This window comes from Bos javanicus, chromosome 22 (genome assembly GCF_032452875.1).
Source record: "Bos javanicus breed banteng chromosome 22, ARS-OSU_banteng_1.0, whole genome shotgun sequence".
NCBI lineage: Eukaryota > Metazoa > Chordata > Mammalia > Artiodactyla > Bovidae > Bos > Bos javanicus.
The window spans coordinates 48,442,180-48,458,687 of record NC_083889.1 but is presented as its reverse complement, the minus strand read 5'-3'; the positions used below and the strand labels follow the sequence as shown (position 1 = coordinate 48,458,687).

Sequence of the window (16,508 nt, the reverse complement as noted above, 5' to 3'; positions counted from 1 at the left end):
TGTGTTGGAGGGTTTCCAGGTGACCAGGACAGTCCCCTGAGAAACTTGGAGCCTCTTGGGAAGCTGAGCAGTACCCCCAAGGGAGTTTGGGGCATTTGTGAAAGAGAGGTCTGTCTAGAGCAGAGAGGATTTTGCTCTGGAGGTGTATGTGAGGTGACTCTCAAAGGATGGTAGGATCTGAGCACGTGAGGGAGGAGGGGGTGGGTTCCGGGAGAGAATAGCATGCCTCATGCCTGGCTGTGTGCCTGCCGCCCTTCCTGCCTGTGCACAGCCCCTGCTGCTTTGCTCTGGGTGGGGTGGGTCTGGATTTGGACCATCTGCCTGCCCAGCCCATGAGTAGAGGACCTGGGCTGTGCAAGTTGTCCTGACCCCAGGCCGCAACTGAGCTGGACAAGGGTGTGGGGCTGTGAGCTCTCTCTGAGTCATTTTGTTGGGCCGTGGTGACTGGTAGTAAAGCCAGGCGATGGAGGCGAGCCCTGGCCTCCTCGAAATTTTGGTGGAATTAGGGGTTGACACCCAGCGTTCATCCAACCAGCTGCATTTAGGAGAAAGTTAAAAAACATTTTATCCTCAACCAGTCTAGAAAATGTTTGGAGTGAAATAATGGACCCAGATGAGCTGAATTCATACAACAACCTCAGCAGGCTTTAAAAACGGCCTGAATGAGTCAGAGTGTGCTACCCGTTGCCGGTGGCCTTGGGGAGAGTCAGTGGGATGTGTCCTGTGGGAAGCTGGGCCTGGGTTGTCCTTGCCAGCCCCGGAGGAAACCCGAGCCAGCAAGCAGGCCCGGCCTTCTGATGAGGGGTCCGGGACTCCTGGATCCGCAGAGCTTCCCAGGGCTGTTGGGTGGCAGGGTGGAGAGGCTTCAGCTCTGTCCCCAGGAAGAGGCTCTAGGAGCAAACGCGTGTAAGACTCCTGGACATTTTGCCAAACTGCTGTCTGAACGGGCGGGGCAGCTCGCCCCGCAGTGCCTGCCTCCGCCCAGTCAGGCCACACAGCCTGACCTTTGCTGAAGTGAGAGGCAGAACTCTCCCTTCTCGGATGGTTTGGAGGGTGAGCTTGGTCTTGTGTCACGCCCATTGGCTATTCTTTTGTGGAATGTCTATTCGTTCTTTGCAGCCTCCTAGTGGGATTTCTTTCCCCCATTTTTTGTTATCTGTAAGAACATTTTATAGATTAAAGATACAAGCCTTTGACAAATACTGTGAGCACTTTTTTCTCATTTCATTCAAGTTTGTTTTTCTTACAGAAGTTTAGTTTTTATATAGTCACACCTCAAGTTCTTCCTTTGGATTCAGGCTCAGAAATTCCCGTCCTGAGATTAGATGAGCAGGCGTTCATTCTTCTAGTTATTTTAAGGTTTTGGTTGTAACATTTTCTTCTGTAATCCACTTGCCTGGATTTGGGGGGTCTGATTAGCCCCCAGCCATGCTGTAGCCCGAGGACACAGCCCCATTTGTTGAATGGCTGCTCTCCTGCCCCGCCTGCCCCACCCGCCTGCCCCTGGTCTCTCTAGGAATCATGTTCGTGCAAGAGGAGGCCCTGGCCAGCAGCCTCTCATCCACCGACAGTCTGACTCCTGAGGACCGGTCCATTGTGGGAGGATGCTCTGATTCCTTGGAGTCCATCCCTGCGGGACAGGTAACCTCCTCCTCCTCCTCCTCCCCGGGGTTGGTGGTCCTGTGGCCCGCTCTTCTGCCGGTCTGGAGTCATGGCGGATGCGGCCAGTGCTTGGGGCACTCTGCTGTGTGGTTCAGGGTCTGTTCGGTTAGCATCTGTGTGTCTGTCTCTCTCTCTGGGCTGATGGGGTTAGGCAGTTTTCTCTCGCTGGGTCCTGGGGGGCGAAGCTAGGTAACCCTTAGTGCCTGTGAACAGACTTCCTGAGGAAAGCAGTTCAAAAGGTCCTGGGGGGGCTTGTTTGTGTTCCAAACCCATCAAGAAGTTTCTCCCCTGCTGTCTGGCACCTCTGGGCCATTTTACCCATTTCTACCCATCAGCCTGGTATTCTGGGATACATTGTGACTTTGTTACCTCCTCTGTGGCTGCTGCTGAGGGTCCCTGAGCTAATTCCTGTGTCTCGGGAAGAAAGAGGCCGGCAGGTGTGCGAGGGGCTCGTTTGCTGTGTGTGGGGGGAGTGTGCTTGGTGTCTGAGCCTTCCCAGCCCTGTCTTTGCTCACCAACACAGTCATGCCCTGTCGCACTGGGGCAGTGGGCAGTTCTGCTCTGTCCCAACACCCTCCCTTCACCCAGGGTCACAGTAGGAGGCTCCTGAGCCCTAGGTCTTCTCTGCTGCCCAGAGACCACTGGGAGGCCTTGCCAGGCCCTACACAGCCTCTGCTCACCATGTGCTCTTCTGGCCCAACACCAGATTGGTAGGCAGTCCATGTAGACTCTCTGGTATGGCACAGGGAACATTCAGGTGCCAGACCCAGAGGCACAAGCTGAGCTGCAGAGGGTGAGAGGCTCTGGTCCAGAGGTTGGAAGCATGGACTGGAGTCAGACCCAGGTGGGAACCTCAGCCCTGCTGTGCATTGGCGGGGTAACTGGGTGACTCTCTGTCTCTTGGGGCCCCGCGATCCACCACGAGGTGGAGTGCGGATAGCGAGGCGCTTCCTGCAGGGCCATGAGGGAGGGCTCAGGGCTGGTACCTGGTTCAGGGCGTGGCTGAGCAGCTGGGGGCTGACCCTGTTTCCTTTCCTGGCAGGCACCTTCTGATGATTTAAGGGACGTGCCGGGAGCTGTTGGCGGTGTGAGGTAGGAAAGACACCGTTGGAGAAGACACTCGGGGCCTTCTGTGTGTGCTCAGCGTGGGCTGGTAGTAACCAAGATTGTGTGAAAAATCTGTTCACGAAAGTTGCATAGAATTAGGTCTTCCTTTGAATAAATAAACAGATGAAATGGGCTCTGGTCTGTTCCACAGTTCTAATCCCTAAATTTTGCTTTTCACAAATGTTACCCTGTACTAGGGGTCAGCATATCAAGGCCAGTTTAGTCCATTGCCTGTTTTGTGCAATCTGTGATTTTAAAATGATTGTTCCAGTCTTCTTTTTTAAAAAATTTATATATTTTTAAATGAGACAAAGGTGATTTAATTACAACAGGTACAATTCACAAACAAGATTGACATCTTAACCCATTAGACACCTGACAACAAAGAAAGATACATAAAGCAAAAATTAAAAGAAGTATAAGGGAAAAGAAAAAAATATATAATCATAGTGAAACATATTAGCATTTCTGTGAGAATACTTTATTAAATGTAGGGAAAATAACAGGAGTGTCTTGAATAATGTCATCAATAATTAAACTATAATAGATTTGTATTTATATTAATTTATGTTAATCTTATATCCTACATGAATACATTTAAAATTTTGTATCTCATACATTGTTATTAGATGTCCATAGGACATTTAAAGAAACTGGCAAAAAGATAAACATTACTAAATTTCAAAAAGTAGAATTCTTTTTTGTGTGTGATTCAGTTACACAAATACAGATAGACTGTTTCTGAAATTATCTTCCATTATAGGTTATTACAAGATTCTGACTATAGTTTCCTATGCTATACAGTAAACCTTTGTTGCTTGTTCATATCTATTTTTTTTAATAGAAATCTAACATTCTATTCATACTAAGTTAAGTGGAATCAAAATGTTGTAAATTTTTTACTTAGGCAAAAATTCATAAGTCTAAATTCTAAATAGTTTCTAAAATATATATAATGGATTCTTTATGTATAAAAGCTTTTTTTTTTTCTAATTTCATTCCTTTTTTATTATTAAACTTTATAATTTATTTTGGAGTTTAGCTGATTATCATTGTGATAGTTTCAGGTGGACAGCCAAGGGACTCAGCCATACATATAGATGTATCCATTTTTGCCCCAATTCCCCTCTGATCCAGGCTGCCACATAACATTGAGTTCCCTGTGCTATACAGTAGGACCTTGCTGCTTATCCATTTTAAATTTAGCAGTGTTTACATGTTTATCCCAAACTCTGCAACTATCCCTTCCCCTCTGGCAATTCTCCAAGTTCTCCAAGTCCATGAGTCTGTTTTCCGTTTTTCAGATAAGTTCATTTGTATCATTTCTTTTTAGATTCTGCATATAAGGGTTGTCATATGACATTTCTCTTCGTCTGTCTGACTCATTTCACTCAGTAAGACAATCTCTAGGTCCGTCCATGTCGCTATAGATGCAATTATTTCATTCTTTTTGGACTTGGTTGACTGTTTCCTTTCTGATGTTACGGAAATTTTCAGCTATTTTCTCTTCAAATAATTTCTCAGGTGCTTTCTCTCTTCTCCTTCTGGGACCCTTACAGTGCGAATGTCTGTGCGTTTATTGTTGTCCCAGAGGTCTCTTGGGCTGTCTTCGTTCATTTTCATTCTGTTTTTCTGTATTCTGTTCTGCGGCAGTGATTTCCACTATGCTCTCCTTCAGGTCGTTTATCTGTTCGGCCTCAGTTATTCTGCTGTTGAGTCCTTCTAGTGTGTTATTCATCTCTCTGTGTGTGTTCTTTAGTTCTAGGTCTTTGGTAAACATTCCTTGCATCTTCTCATTCTTTGCCTCCATTCTTTTTTCTGGAAGGTTGCCTATCTCCACTTCATGTAGTTGTTTTTCTGGGGTTTTATCTTGTCCCTTCATCTGGGACATAGATTTCTGCTTTTTCAAGCTGATTAACTTTTCTGTAATGCGGTTTTTGTTTTAGCTGCTGTGGGACTATGGTTCTTCCCCCTTCTTCTCTCTGCCCTCTGATGGAGGAGGCTAAGAGGCTTGTGTAAACTTCTGTTGGGAGGGCCTTGTTGTTGTTCAGTCGCTCAGTTGTGTCCAGCTCTTTACGACTTCATGGACTGCAGCATGCCAGGCTTCCCTGTCCTTCACTATGTCCAGAGTTTGCTCAAACTCAGGTCCATTGAGTCAATGATGCCATCCAACCATCTCATCCTCTGTCATCCCCTTCTCCTCCTGCCTTCAGTCTTTCCCAGCATCAGAGTCTTTTCCAATGAGTTGTCTGTTCGCATCAGGTGGCCAAAGTATTGGAGCTTCAGCATCCGTCCTTCCAGTGAATATTCAGGGTTGATTTCCTTTAGGATTGACTGGTTTGATCTCCTTGCAGTCCAAGGGACTCTCTCAAGAGTCTTCTTCAGCACCACAGTTCAAAAACATCAATTGTTCAGTGCTCAGCCTTCTTTATGGTCCAGCTCTCACATTCGTACATGACTGTTGGAAAAGCCATAGCTTTGACTGTACAGACCTCTGTCGGCAAAGTGATGTCTCTGCTTTTTAATATGCTGTCTAGGTTGGTCATAGCTTTCCTTCCAAGGAGCAAGTGTCTTTTAATTTCATGGCTGCAGTCACCGTCCACAGTGACTTTGGAGTCCAGGAAAATAAAATGTGTCACTGTTTCCATCGTTTCCCCATCTGTTTGTCATGAATTGGTGAAACTGGATGCCATGATCTTCATTTTTTGAATGTTGAGTTTTAAGCCAGCTTTTTCATGCTCGTCTTTCACCTTCATCAAGAGGGTCTTTAATTCCTCTTCACTTTCTGCGGAAAGGGTGGTGTCATCTGCATATCTGAGGTTATTGATATTTCCCCCAGCAATCTTGATTCCAGCTTGTACTTCATCCAGCCCGGCATTTCGTATGATGTACTCTGCATATAAGTTAAATAAACAGGGTGGCAATATACAGCCTTGACGTCCTCCTTTTCGCATTTTGAACCAGTCTGTTGTTCCATGTCTGGTTCTAACTGTTGCTTCTTGACCTACGTACAGATTTCTCAGGGGACAGGTAAGGTGGTCTGATATTCCCATTGCTTTAAAAAAATTTCCACAGTTTGTTGTGATCCACATGGTCAAAGACTCTAGCGCAGTCAGTGAACCACAAATAGATGTTTTTTCTGGAATTCTCTTGCTTTTTCTATGATCCAGTGGATGTTGGCAATTTGATCTCTGGTTCATCTGCCTTTTCTAAATCCATCTTGTACGTCTGGAAGTTCTCAGTTCATGTACTGTTGAAATTTGGCTTGACGGATTTCGAGGATTACCTTGCTAGCATGTGAAATGAGTGCAATTGTGCAATAATCTGAACTTTCCTTGGCATTGCCCTTCTTTGGAATTGGAATGAAAACTGACCTTGGCCAGTCCTGTGGCCACCGCTGAGTTTTCCAAATTTGCTGGCATATTGAGTGCACTACTTTAACAGCGTCATCTTTTAGGATTTGAAATAGTTCAGCTGGAGTTCCATCACCTCCACTATCTTTGTTTGCAGTAACGCTCTCTAAGGCCTACTTGACTTTGCATTCCAGGATGTCTGGCTCTAGGTGAGTGACCACACCATTGTGGTTATCTGGGTCATTAAGACCTCTCTAGTGTAGTTCTTCTGTACAGTAAGGTAACTCAGTTATACATACATACACATGCTTTTTCGTATTGTTTTCCGTTATGGTTATCCCAGGAGATTGGATCTAGTTCCCTGCACTGTACGTTAGGGCTCTGTTGTTCATCCATCCCTTTTTGCCTTAGCTGGGTCTTCGTCGCAGTATGTGGGCTTTCTCTAGTTGCAGCTCTTGGTCTTGTTGCGGAGCATGGGTTCTACTAAATAGTTGAGGCTACAGGTTCTCTAGTTGTTACCAGCTGGTTTAGTTGCCCTGTGTCACATGTGATGTTAGTCCCCAGCCAGGGATCTAACCTTCATTCCCTGTGTTGGAAGGCAGACTCTTAACCACTGGCCCACCAGGGACATTTGTATTGGTTGTACATATCAGAGTTCGCGCCTGCTAACCTGGAACTCCCTGTCCATCTCTTCCCTCCTCCCCTCGCCCTTTGCAGCTAAAAGGCTGCTCTCTGTGTCTGTGAGGCCGCTGTTGGCAGGTCTATTTGTGCCTTTTCCCCCTCCCTGTTTTATTTTCTGTCACTGTCTCTTCACCTGTCTGTCTCTCTATCCCTCTTGCACCCCGCTCCTTTCTATTTCACTCCCTCGATTGATCTCTCTTTCTCTGCCTCTCTTTCTTGCTCTCTTTCTCCCTCCCTCTTTCTTGGTCTTTGTCTCTCTCCTGCTCTGTCTCTCTCTCTGACCCCCACCACCCGCCCCTCTCTGCCTCCCTCCTTCCCTTTTTCTTTTTCTGTCTTGCTCTCTCTCTCCCTCCCTTCCTCCCACACACACACTTTTTCTCTCTGTCTCTTTCCCTACTCTTTCTCCCTTTTTCTCCCCCTCTCTGTCTGTCTTTATCCCTCCCTCTTTCTTTCTCTGTTTCTCTTTGCTTCCTACACTCTCTCTTTGTCCCTCTCTGTCTCTCTTTGTCCCTCCCTCTCTGTCTCTCTCTTTGTCCCTCTCCCTCCCTCTTTCACTGTCTCCCCCTCTGTCTCCTTCCCTCCATCTGTCTTGGTTTCTCCGTGACTCTCTCCCTGTCTCACTCTCTTTCTCTATCTCCCTCTTTTCTCTCGGTCGCGCTCTGTTACACCCTCCCTCCCACTCTCTCTCTCTGTCTCTCTCTCCTTTCCCCTCTCCCACTCTCTCTCTCTGTCTCTCTCCCTTTCTGGTTTTTTGCTCCCTGTCTCTCTCTCCTTTCCCCTCTCCCACTCTCTCTCTCTGTCTCTCTCCCTTTCTGGTTTTTTGCTCCCTGTCTCTCTCTCCTTTCCCCTCTCCCCTCTCTGTCTAGGTGTCTGTCTCTGTGCACCTCTCCCTGTCTCTCTGCCTCCCTCCTTCTCTCTCTGTCTCTTTTCTCCTTTCTCTTTCTTGCCCTGTTGTTCAGTTTCTCTTCCTCTTTGTTGTTTCTCCCCCACCCCCCCCATCCTCTCTCTTGCTCTCTCTCTCCTTCCCTCTTTCTTTCTCTGTCTCTCTCGCCCCATCCCACTCTTTTTCTGTCTGTCTCCCCCCCCCCCGCCCCCCGGCTTTGTCTCTCTTTCTCCCCTGCCATTCCCTCTTTCTTACTCCTCTCTCCTCGCTTTTCTCTGTGTGTCCTTTCCTCTTTCTCCCTCTCTCCTTCTCTCTTCTGTCTTCTGTGTCTCCTCTCGCTCACTTCTCCCCCTCCTCCATCTCTCTTGCATCTTCGTTTCTCCCCCCATGTCTGTCTGTCTGGTTCTGCTGCTTTTCCTGTCACTCTCCAGCCTTGTCTCTTTCTGCCTCTCTGTTTCTCTCCCTCCCTCTTTGTTTGTCTCTCATGTTTCTCTCCCTGCATCTTTCTTTCTTTCTCACTCCCTATGTCTGTCTTAGTCTCTCCCTGACTCCCTATTCTCTCTCTCTCTGTGTCACTCTCTAATTCTCCTTCCCTCCCACCCTCTCTCTCAGTCTCTCTCCCTGTCTCTCTCTTTATCTTTCACTTCCTTCCCCCCTCCTGTCTCGCCCTCCAGCCCTACCTCTCTGTCTCTCTTTCTCCCTTCATTCTCTCTCTCTGCCTTCTCTCTTTCTTCCCCCTTGTCTCTTTCTTCCTAGCTCCTTCCCTCCCTCTCTCTGTTTCTCTGTCTCTGTGTGTCTCTCTCCTTGTTTGCCTTTCTTCCTCTCTCTCCCACCTTCCCTCTTTCTTTGTCTCCCATTTTCTTTCTGGTGCTTTCTCTTTGTCTTTCTCTTTTTTCTCCCTCACTCTCTATTTGCCCTATTTTACAGTCTGCATATCAGTGATATCATATGGTATTTGTCTTTCAGACTTACTGCCTTTAGTATGATAATCCCTCACTGCATCCATGTTGGCTTCAGATGGCATTGTTTTGTTCTGTTTTTATGGCTGAGCAGTGCTCCCTTGTGTGTATGTACATCTGTATCCACTCATCTGTCCATGGGAATTTAAGTTGTGTCCGTGTCTTGGCTTCTGTGTATAGCGCTGCTGTGAACATAGGGGTGCGTGTATCTTTCTGAATTAGTTTGTTTATTCATTTACGGCTGTGCTGGGTCTTTGTTGGCGCAGGTGGGCTTTCTCAAGCTGCAGTGAGCGGGCCCCTCTCTAGCTGTGGCGTGGCGGCTTCTCTCGCTGTGGAGCACGGTCTCTAGGGCGCGTGCGCTTCAGCAGTTGCAGCGAGCAGGCTCAGCGGGGGAGGCGCACGGGCTCTAGACTGCGCGGACGTCAGGAGTTGGGAGGCGGGGCTCCGCGTTTGCGCCCGGTGAGCTCCGTAGTTGGGCGCACGGGCTTGGTTGCCCTGCAGCGTGTGGAATCCTCCCAGACCCGGGATCAAACCCAGGTCCCCTGCACTGGCAGGCAGGTTCTTAACCGCTGGGCCACCGGGGACGTCCTCTGTGTGTTGTTGATTCCTTTAGTGACCTCTGGGTTATTTAGTAGCATGTCGATTATCCTCCATGTGTTTTTCTGTTTTTCATAGTTTTTTCCCCCATAATTGATTTCTGACCTCATAGTGCTGTGGTTGGAAAAGATGTTTGATAATGATTTCTATTTTCTTAAATTTAGTGAGCCTTGATTTGTGACCCCAGATGTGATCTGTCCTGGAGAATGTACCATGTATACTTGAGAAGAAAGTGTATTCTGCCACTTTTGAGTAGAACGTTTTGTCAGTATCAGTTAAGTCTGTCTGGTCTATTGTGTCATTTAAAGATTGTGTTTCCTTATTTATTTTGTGTCTGGATGATCTGTCCATTGGTGTAAGTTGGGTGGTAAATTCCCTTCTATTTCTATTACTGTCGATTCCCCTTTTATGGCTATTAGCATTCGCCTTATGCGTTGAGGTGCTCCTGTGTTGGGTGAATAAACATTTATAATTGTTATCCCTCCTTGTGAGATTGATCCCTTCATTATGTACTAGCCTTCCTTATCTCTTGTAACAGTCTTTATTTTAAAGTCTATCTTATCTGCTGTGCGTAATGCTTTCCCAGCTTTCTTTTCATTTCCATTTGCATGGAATATATCTTTTTCCATCCCCTCTTTTTCAGTCTGTATGACTGCAAGTCTGAAGTTGGTTTCTTTTGGATAGTACAGGTCTTATTTTCTCATCCATTTTGTCAATCTGTGTCTTGGTGGGAGCGTTTTGTCCATCTTCATTGTAGGTAATTATTGATATGCATGTTTCTATTACCATTTTCTTAATTACTTTGAATTTATTTTTAGTGGGTCCTTTTCTCTCTTTGTGTTTTCAGCCTAGAGAAGTTCTTTAAGCATTTGTCATAAACCCGATTTGGTAGTGCTGAATTCTTTTAGCTTTTGCTTGTCTGAAAGCTTTTTTTTTTTACTTTTTTTTTGGCTGCATTCCTCAGTATGTGGAACCTTATTTCCTTGACCAGAGATCGAGCCCATACCCCATGCATTGGAAGCGTGGAGTTTTAACTGCCAGAGAAATCCCTTGCCTGTAAAGCTTTTGATTTCTCCATTGGATCTGAATGATATCCTTGCCAGGTAGCGTAATCTTGGTTGTAGATTTACCCCTTTCATCATTTTAAATACATCTTGCCACGCCTGTCTGGCCTTCAGAATTTCTACTGAAAAATTGGCTAATAACCTTATGGGGATTCCCTTGTATATTATTTTTTGCTTTTTTTTAAAATTTAATTTTTGTTGGTTTGATTGATATGTGTCTCTGTGTGTATCTTCTCCTATTTATCCTGTATGGGACTGTCTGGACTTGGGTGCCTATTTCCTGTGTTAGAAAAATTTTCAACTATAATCTCTGCAAATATTTTCTCAGACCCTTTCTCTCCTTCCAGGACCCCTGTGATTTGAACGTTGGTGTGTTTAATGTTGTCCCAGAGGTCTCTGAGACTGTCCTCATTTATTTTTATTCTTTTTTCTTTATTCTGCTCCTCAACAGTTCTTTCGATCTTATTTATTCTTCTGCTTTAGTTACTTTGCTATCAGTTCCTTCCGGTGTATCTTTCATTTCAGTTCTTGTGTTTTTCATCACTGTTTGCTCTTTAGTTCTTCTAGGTCCTTGTTGTACATTTCTGGTATTTTCTCGACCCGTGCCTCCATTCTCCTCCTGAGATTTAGGCTCATCTTTACTGTCATTACTCTCTGAATTCTTTTTCAGGTATATGCCTGTTTCCTCTTCATTTATTTGGTCTTGTAGGTTTTTGCGTTGCTCCTTCGTCTGTATCATATTTTTTGTCTCTCTCTCTTTTTTTTTGGTGAGTGGGACCGTTTCTGTCTTGCTGGTTGTTTGGCCTGAGACGTCCAACCCTGGAGTTTGCAGGCCATGGGTGGAGCTGGGTCTTGGTGCTGAGAGGAGAACCTCAGGGAGAGCTCACACTGATTAATATTGCCTGGGGTTTGAGGGTCTCTGTTAGTCCAGGGGTTTAGACTCAGTGCTTCCACCGCAGGAGCTCAAGCCTGATCCCTGGCCTGGGAACCATGACCCCGCAGGTCACAAAGTGCTGCCCTCCCCTGCCGCCCCCCAAGAAAAGCAACAAAGAAGGAGCAGAGAGTAAAAAGGAATAAAAAATAAAACTAGAAAATATATTAGAAAAAATAAAAGTGCAACAACAACAAAGCTAAACAGAATCACAGTAGCCCCTGTGGGGCTGGCCTTAGGCTCAGGACCTGCACAGCCAGGGGTCTCTGAGGGGTGGAGGTTCAGACTCTGGACCCCAGTAGGCTCCCTGGGTCCTGAGCAGGTTGAGGAGACCCCTGTCATGTAGCCCTCCCATGTCCCTCTCCTGAGAAGCTCTCTCCCCTTCCCTGCTGATCCCTGCACCATGGGTGGGCTCTTCCAAGTGTGGGAGCTTGCTCCCCCAGCCACCCCTCAGGGGTTCCCCCCATCCCGCCTCTGCTTTTCCTCCCTCCCTCCTTCCCCCACCACATCCTACCTGCTTGCATGGAGGCTCCTCCAGTCCCGTAGGTGTCTGGGGTCCCCCGCTGGCACCTGGTTGGTGCCACTGTGTTAGGAGACGTGAATTCCTTGTCCTGTTACTCCACCATCTGTGCCTCGCCTCTGGTTTCCATGTTTGCTCTCAGTACTCCCCAGTCTCCCCCGCCCTGCTCTTTTTTAAACATATGATTTGTGTATTGGCCTGAGCTGAGCCTTCATCGCAGTGTGTGGGCTTGCTCTAATTGCAGCTCTCAGTCTTCTCTTGTGGAGCACGGGCTCCGGAGCGCACGGACTCAGTAGTTGCAGCTCGAAATTCTTGTTGTCACGAGCTGGCTTAGTTACCATGTGCCATGTGGAATGTTAGCTCCCCAACCAGGGGTCTAACCCGCGCCTGCGTTGGAAGGCAGATTCTTAACCATTGGGCCACCATCGTAAATATCAGGGCCTGCCTCTGCTAACCCAGAACTCCAGTCCATCCCTTCCTTCCTCCGCTCCCCCTTGGCAACTGTATCTGTTCTCTCTGTCTGTGAGGCTGTTTCTTAGGCAGGTTCGTTTGTGCCCTGGTTTTTTCCCATCCTTCTTTCATTGTCTGTGTCTCTTGCCCTGTCTCTCTCCCCCCACCTTGCCTGCCTCCCGCCACCCCCCTCACTCACTTGCTCCCTCTTTCTTTCGCTTTCTGTCCCTGCCTGCCCCCTTCTCTCGGGATCTGTCTCTCTGAATCTCTGTCCCCCTCCTCCTTTCAGCCTCTCCCTCTCTCCCACCCTCTCTGTGTGTCTGTCTTCCTCTGTGTCTCTCTTCCGGGCTCTCTCTTGGTCTTTCTCGGTCTCCTGGTCTCTTTCTCTTTCCCTTTATCCTTTTCTCTCTCTCTCCCTTCTTTCTGCCCTGTCTCTTTCCCTCACCCTCTCTGTTTCTCCCTCCCTCTTTCTCTTTGCCTCCTTCCCTCTCTCTCTGCCTCCCCTACTCCCTGGAGTTGGCCCCTCTTTCTTGCTCTGTCTCTTTCTGCCTCCCTGTCACTCTGTTTCTCCCCTAGCCCACCCCCCACCGCCCCCATCACACACACTTTTGGTCTCTCTGCCTGTGTCTCTGTTTCTCTCTGTCTGTCTCTCTTGCTATCTTTTTCCACCCTCCCTCCCTCTCTCTTTGTCACTCTCCCTCCATCCCTCCCTCTCTCCCTCCCTTAATCTTTCTTCAGCTCTCTGCCTGACCCTGTCTTTCTCTCCCCACCCCCGCCCCCGCTTTTATTTCTGTCTCTCCTTCCGTCCCTCTTTCTCTTACTGCTTTTTTTCCATCCCCTCAGTCTCTCTCTCCCTCCCTCCCTGTCTCTTTCCCTCTCCCTCCCTGGCTCTTGGTCTCTCTCTCTTTCTGCCTCCCTTTTTCTCTCTCTCCCTCTCCCCCACCCCCAACACCCTTTTTCTTTCTCTCTCTCGCTGTCTCTGTTACTCTCCCTCCCTCCCTCCCACCTACTTTCTCGGTCCCTCTCTGTCTCCCGCTATGTGTCTTCTCTCCTTTGCCCCATCCCTTCCTCCCTATCTCCCTCCCTCTTTCAGTCTTTCTCTCTCTCTCCCTCTTTCTCCGTCTCTCCCTCCCTCCATCTGTCTTTCTCCGTGTCTCTGTCTTCCTCCTTGCCTCTCTTGGTCTTTCTCTCTCTTCCTGTATCTCTCTCTCCCTTCTTTCCTATCTCTGTCTTTCCCCTTCTCTCCTTCCCTCCTCTCTCTCCCCCTTTCTCTCTCCTCCTCTCTCTTTTCTTCCTCCCTCTCTCCCCCACCCCTCTCTTTCTCTGTCTCTCTCCCTGTCACCTTGTCTCCCTCCCTCCCACCTACTCCCTTGGTCTCTCCCTGTCTAGTTCCCTCTCTTTCTCAGTCTCCCTCCCTCCCTGTCTCTTGAACTCTGTCTGCATCCCCCTCTGTCTTCCTCCCTTCCTCTTTCTTTCTCTCCCTCTCCTCCCACTCCCCATTCCCTCTTTGTCTGTCTGTCCGTCTCTCTCCCTCCGGCTTAGTCTCTTTCCCTGTCTCTCTCTTGCTCTTTTCCCACTCTCCTTTTCTCTCGGTCTCTCTTTCTTTGTGTATCTGTCTCTCTCTTCCTGTCTCTTTCTCTTTCATCTCTCTCTCTCTGCCTTCACACCTCCTTCCTTCTCTGCCTCTGTCACTCTCGATTTCTCCCTCCCTCCTACTCTCTCTCTCATGCTCTCTCTTTCTCCTTCCTTCCCCTTCTCTCTTTGTCCCTCCCTCCCTCCGTTTCTGCCTCCCTCCTTCTCAAACTCTCTCTCCCTCTCTCCCATCTCCTCCTTCCTTCTTCCCTCTCTTTTTTTCCCCTCTCCTTCCCTCCCCCATGTCTGCCTCCTTCTCTCTCTCTCCCCCTCTCCCTCTTTCTCTACCCCCTCCCCTCTTTTCTTTTCTGTCTCTTGTCTCTCTCTGTCTCCCCTATCTTCTCTCTTGATTTGCCTCTGACTGCGTGTCTTTCTTTGATTTAGGTCATACCTGAATGGCCTGCAGTGGTTTTCCCTACTTTCCGCAATTTGAGCCTCAATTTTGCAGTAAGAAGCCGATGGTCTGAGCCACAGTCCAGGGCTTGTTTTTGCTGACTCGATAGAGCTTCTCCATCTTCAGCTGCAAGAATATAATCAACTTAATTTCTGTATTGATCATCTGTTGATGTCCATGTGTAGAGTCTTCTCTTGTGTTGGTGGAGGAGGATGTTTGCTATGACTAGTGCATCCTCTTGGCAAAACTGTTAGCCTTTGCCCTGCTTTATTTTGTACTTAAAAGCCAAACTTGCCTGTTAACTCCAGCCATCTCTTGACTTCCTATTTTGCATTCCAGTCCCCTGTGCTGAATAGCACTTTTTTTTTTTTTTTGGTATTAGTTCTAAAAGGTCTTATAGGTCTTCATAGAACTGTTCAGCTTCAGCTTCCTCAGCATTACTGGTTGGATCATAGGCTTGGATTACTGTGATATTGAATGGTTTGCCTTGGAAACAAAGAAAGATCATTCTGCTGTTTTGGAGATTGCTCTCCAGTACTGCATTTTGGATCTTACTGACTATGAGGACTACTCCATTTCTTCAAGGGATTCTTGCCCACGTAGTAGTTCCAATGGTCATCTGAATTAAATTCGCCCACTCCAGTTCACTTTAGTTCACTGATTCCTAACATGTCAACGAGAATCTGCCGGGAATCTGACTTTGAAGGTCAGTGGGATTTGGTTACAGAACTTCCATAGGACTGGGAAAACAGAGACGCTTGGAGGGCACAAACAAAACTTCGTGTGCCCCAGGACCCAGGAGAAAGGAGCAGTGGCCCCACAGCAGACTGAGCCAGACTTGCTTGTGACTGTCCGGGAGTCTCTGGCAGAGGCGTGGGTCGACAGTGGCCTGCCTCTCGGGGTCAGCAGCTGTTCTGGGAGGTGTGCTGGTATAAGTCCTTTTGGAGGTCTCTGTTACCCTACAGGGAGAGAGCACAGCTCCACCTATCAACAGGAAATCGAATTAAAGATTTACTGAACATGGCCTTGGCCCAAGACCCAGTTTTCTCCCTTTCCATCAGGAAGCTTGCACAAGCCTCTGCCCATCAGAGGGCAGACAGAATGAAAACCACAATCACAGAAAACTAACCAAAGTGATCACATGGATCACAGCTTTGTGTAACTTAATGAAACCATGAGCCATGCTATGTGGGGCCACCCAAGACAGACAGGTCTTGGTGGAGAGTTCTTACAAAATGTGATCCACTGGAAAAGGGAATGACAAACCGCTTCAGTATTCTTGTCTTGAGAACCCCATGAACAGTTTGCAAAGGCAGAAAGATAGGACACTGAAAGAGAAACTGCCCCCCGACCCCCCAGGTCAGTAGATGTCCAATATGCTACTGGAGAGGAGTGGAGAAATAGCTCCAGAAGGACTGAAGAGGCTGAGCCAAAACAGAAATGACATCCAGTTGTGGATGTGTCTGGTGGCGAAAGTAGTCCGATGCTGTAAAGAACAGTGTTGCATAGGAACCTGGAATGTTAAGTCCATCAATCAAAGTAAATTTGATTGAAAGTGGTCAAACAGGAGATGGCAAGCGTGAACATCGACATTTTAGGAATCAGTGAAATAAAATGGACAGGAATGGACAAATTTAATTCAGATGGGAGAGGCTGGTGGTGGGAAAAACTGGGTCTTTCTCTGGTGGGCAGGGCCTTGCTCAGTGAAGCTTTGATCCAGTTACCTGGTGTTGGGTGAGGTTGTGCTCCCTCCCTGATAGCTTTTTGGCCTGAGGTGACCCAGCCCTTGAGTCTGCAGTCAGGTTAATGGGACCTCCAAGAGGCTTTCTGCCAAGGGGGACCTTTCCAGACTGCTGCTGCCAGTGCCTCCACCCCTGTGGGGACCCCCTGCCAACCCGCGCCGCCACAGGAGACCCAGCTCTAGCAGGTGGTTTGGTTCAGTCTCCCGGGGAAACTGAAAGGAAAGCTCCTTTCCTCTGAGGCTTGGTGCAGAGGAAGGCTTGCTCCTTTCCTCTGAGGTTTTGTTTGTGCCCTCCCAAGACTGGGAGTCTCTGTTTGCCCTAGTCCTGTGGAAGTCTTGCAGTCAAATCCTGCTGGCCTTCAAGGCCAGATTCCCAGGGATTCCCAGTCCCTCTGTCAGATCCCCGGCTGGGAAGCCTGATGTGGGTTTCAGAACCTTCACAACAGAGGGAGAACTTCTTTGGTATTACTGTTCTCCAGTCTGTGGGTCACCAACTTGGTGGGTATGGGATTTGATTTTACCGTGATTGTGCCC

General features: G+C 47.8%; 1 protein-coding gene across 2 annotated transcripts in view; it reads left to right on the top strand.

Annotated features, from left to right (window-relative positions):
• Positions 1-16,508, top strand: part of NISCH (nischarin) — a 61,550-nt gene that overhangs the window by 23,018 nt on the left and 22,024 nt on the right. For both annotated transcript variants that reach the window (XM_061396764.1, XM_061396765.1), the window contains exons 14-15: positions 1,517-1,641; positions 2,705-2,754. In XM_061396764.1, the coding sequence (XP_061252748.1) occupies positions 1,517-1,641; positions 2,705-2,754 (175 nt within the window). The remainder of the gene's footprint in view (positions 1-1,516; positions 1,642-2,704; positions 2,755-16,508) is intronic.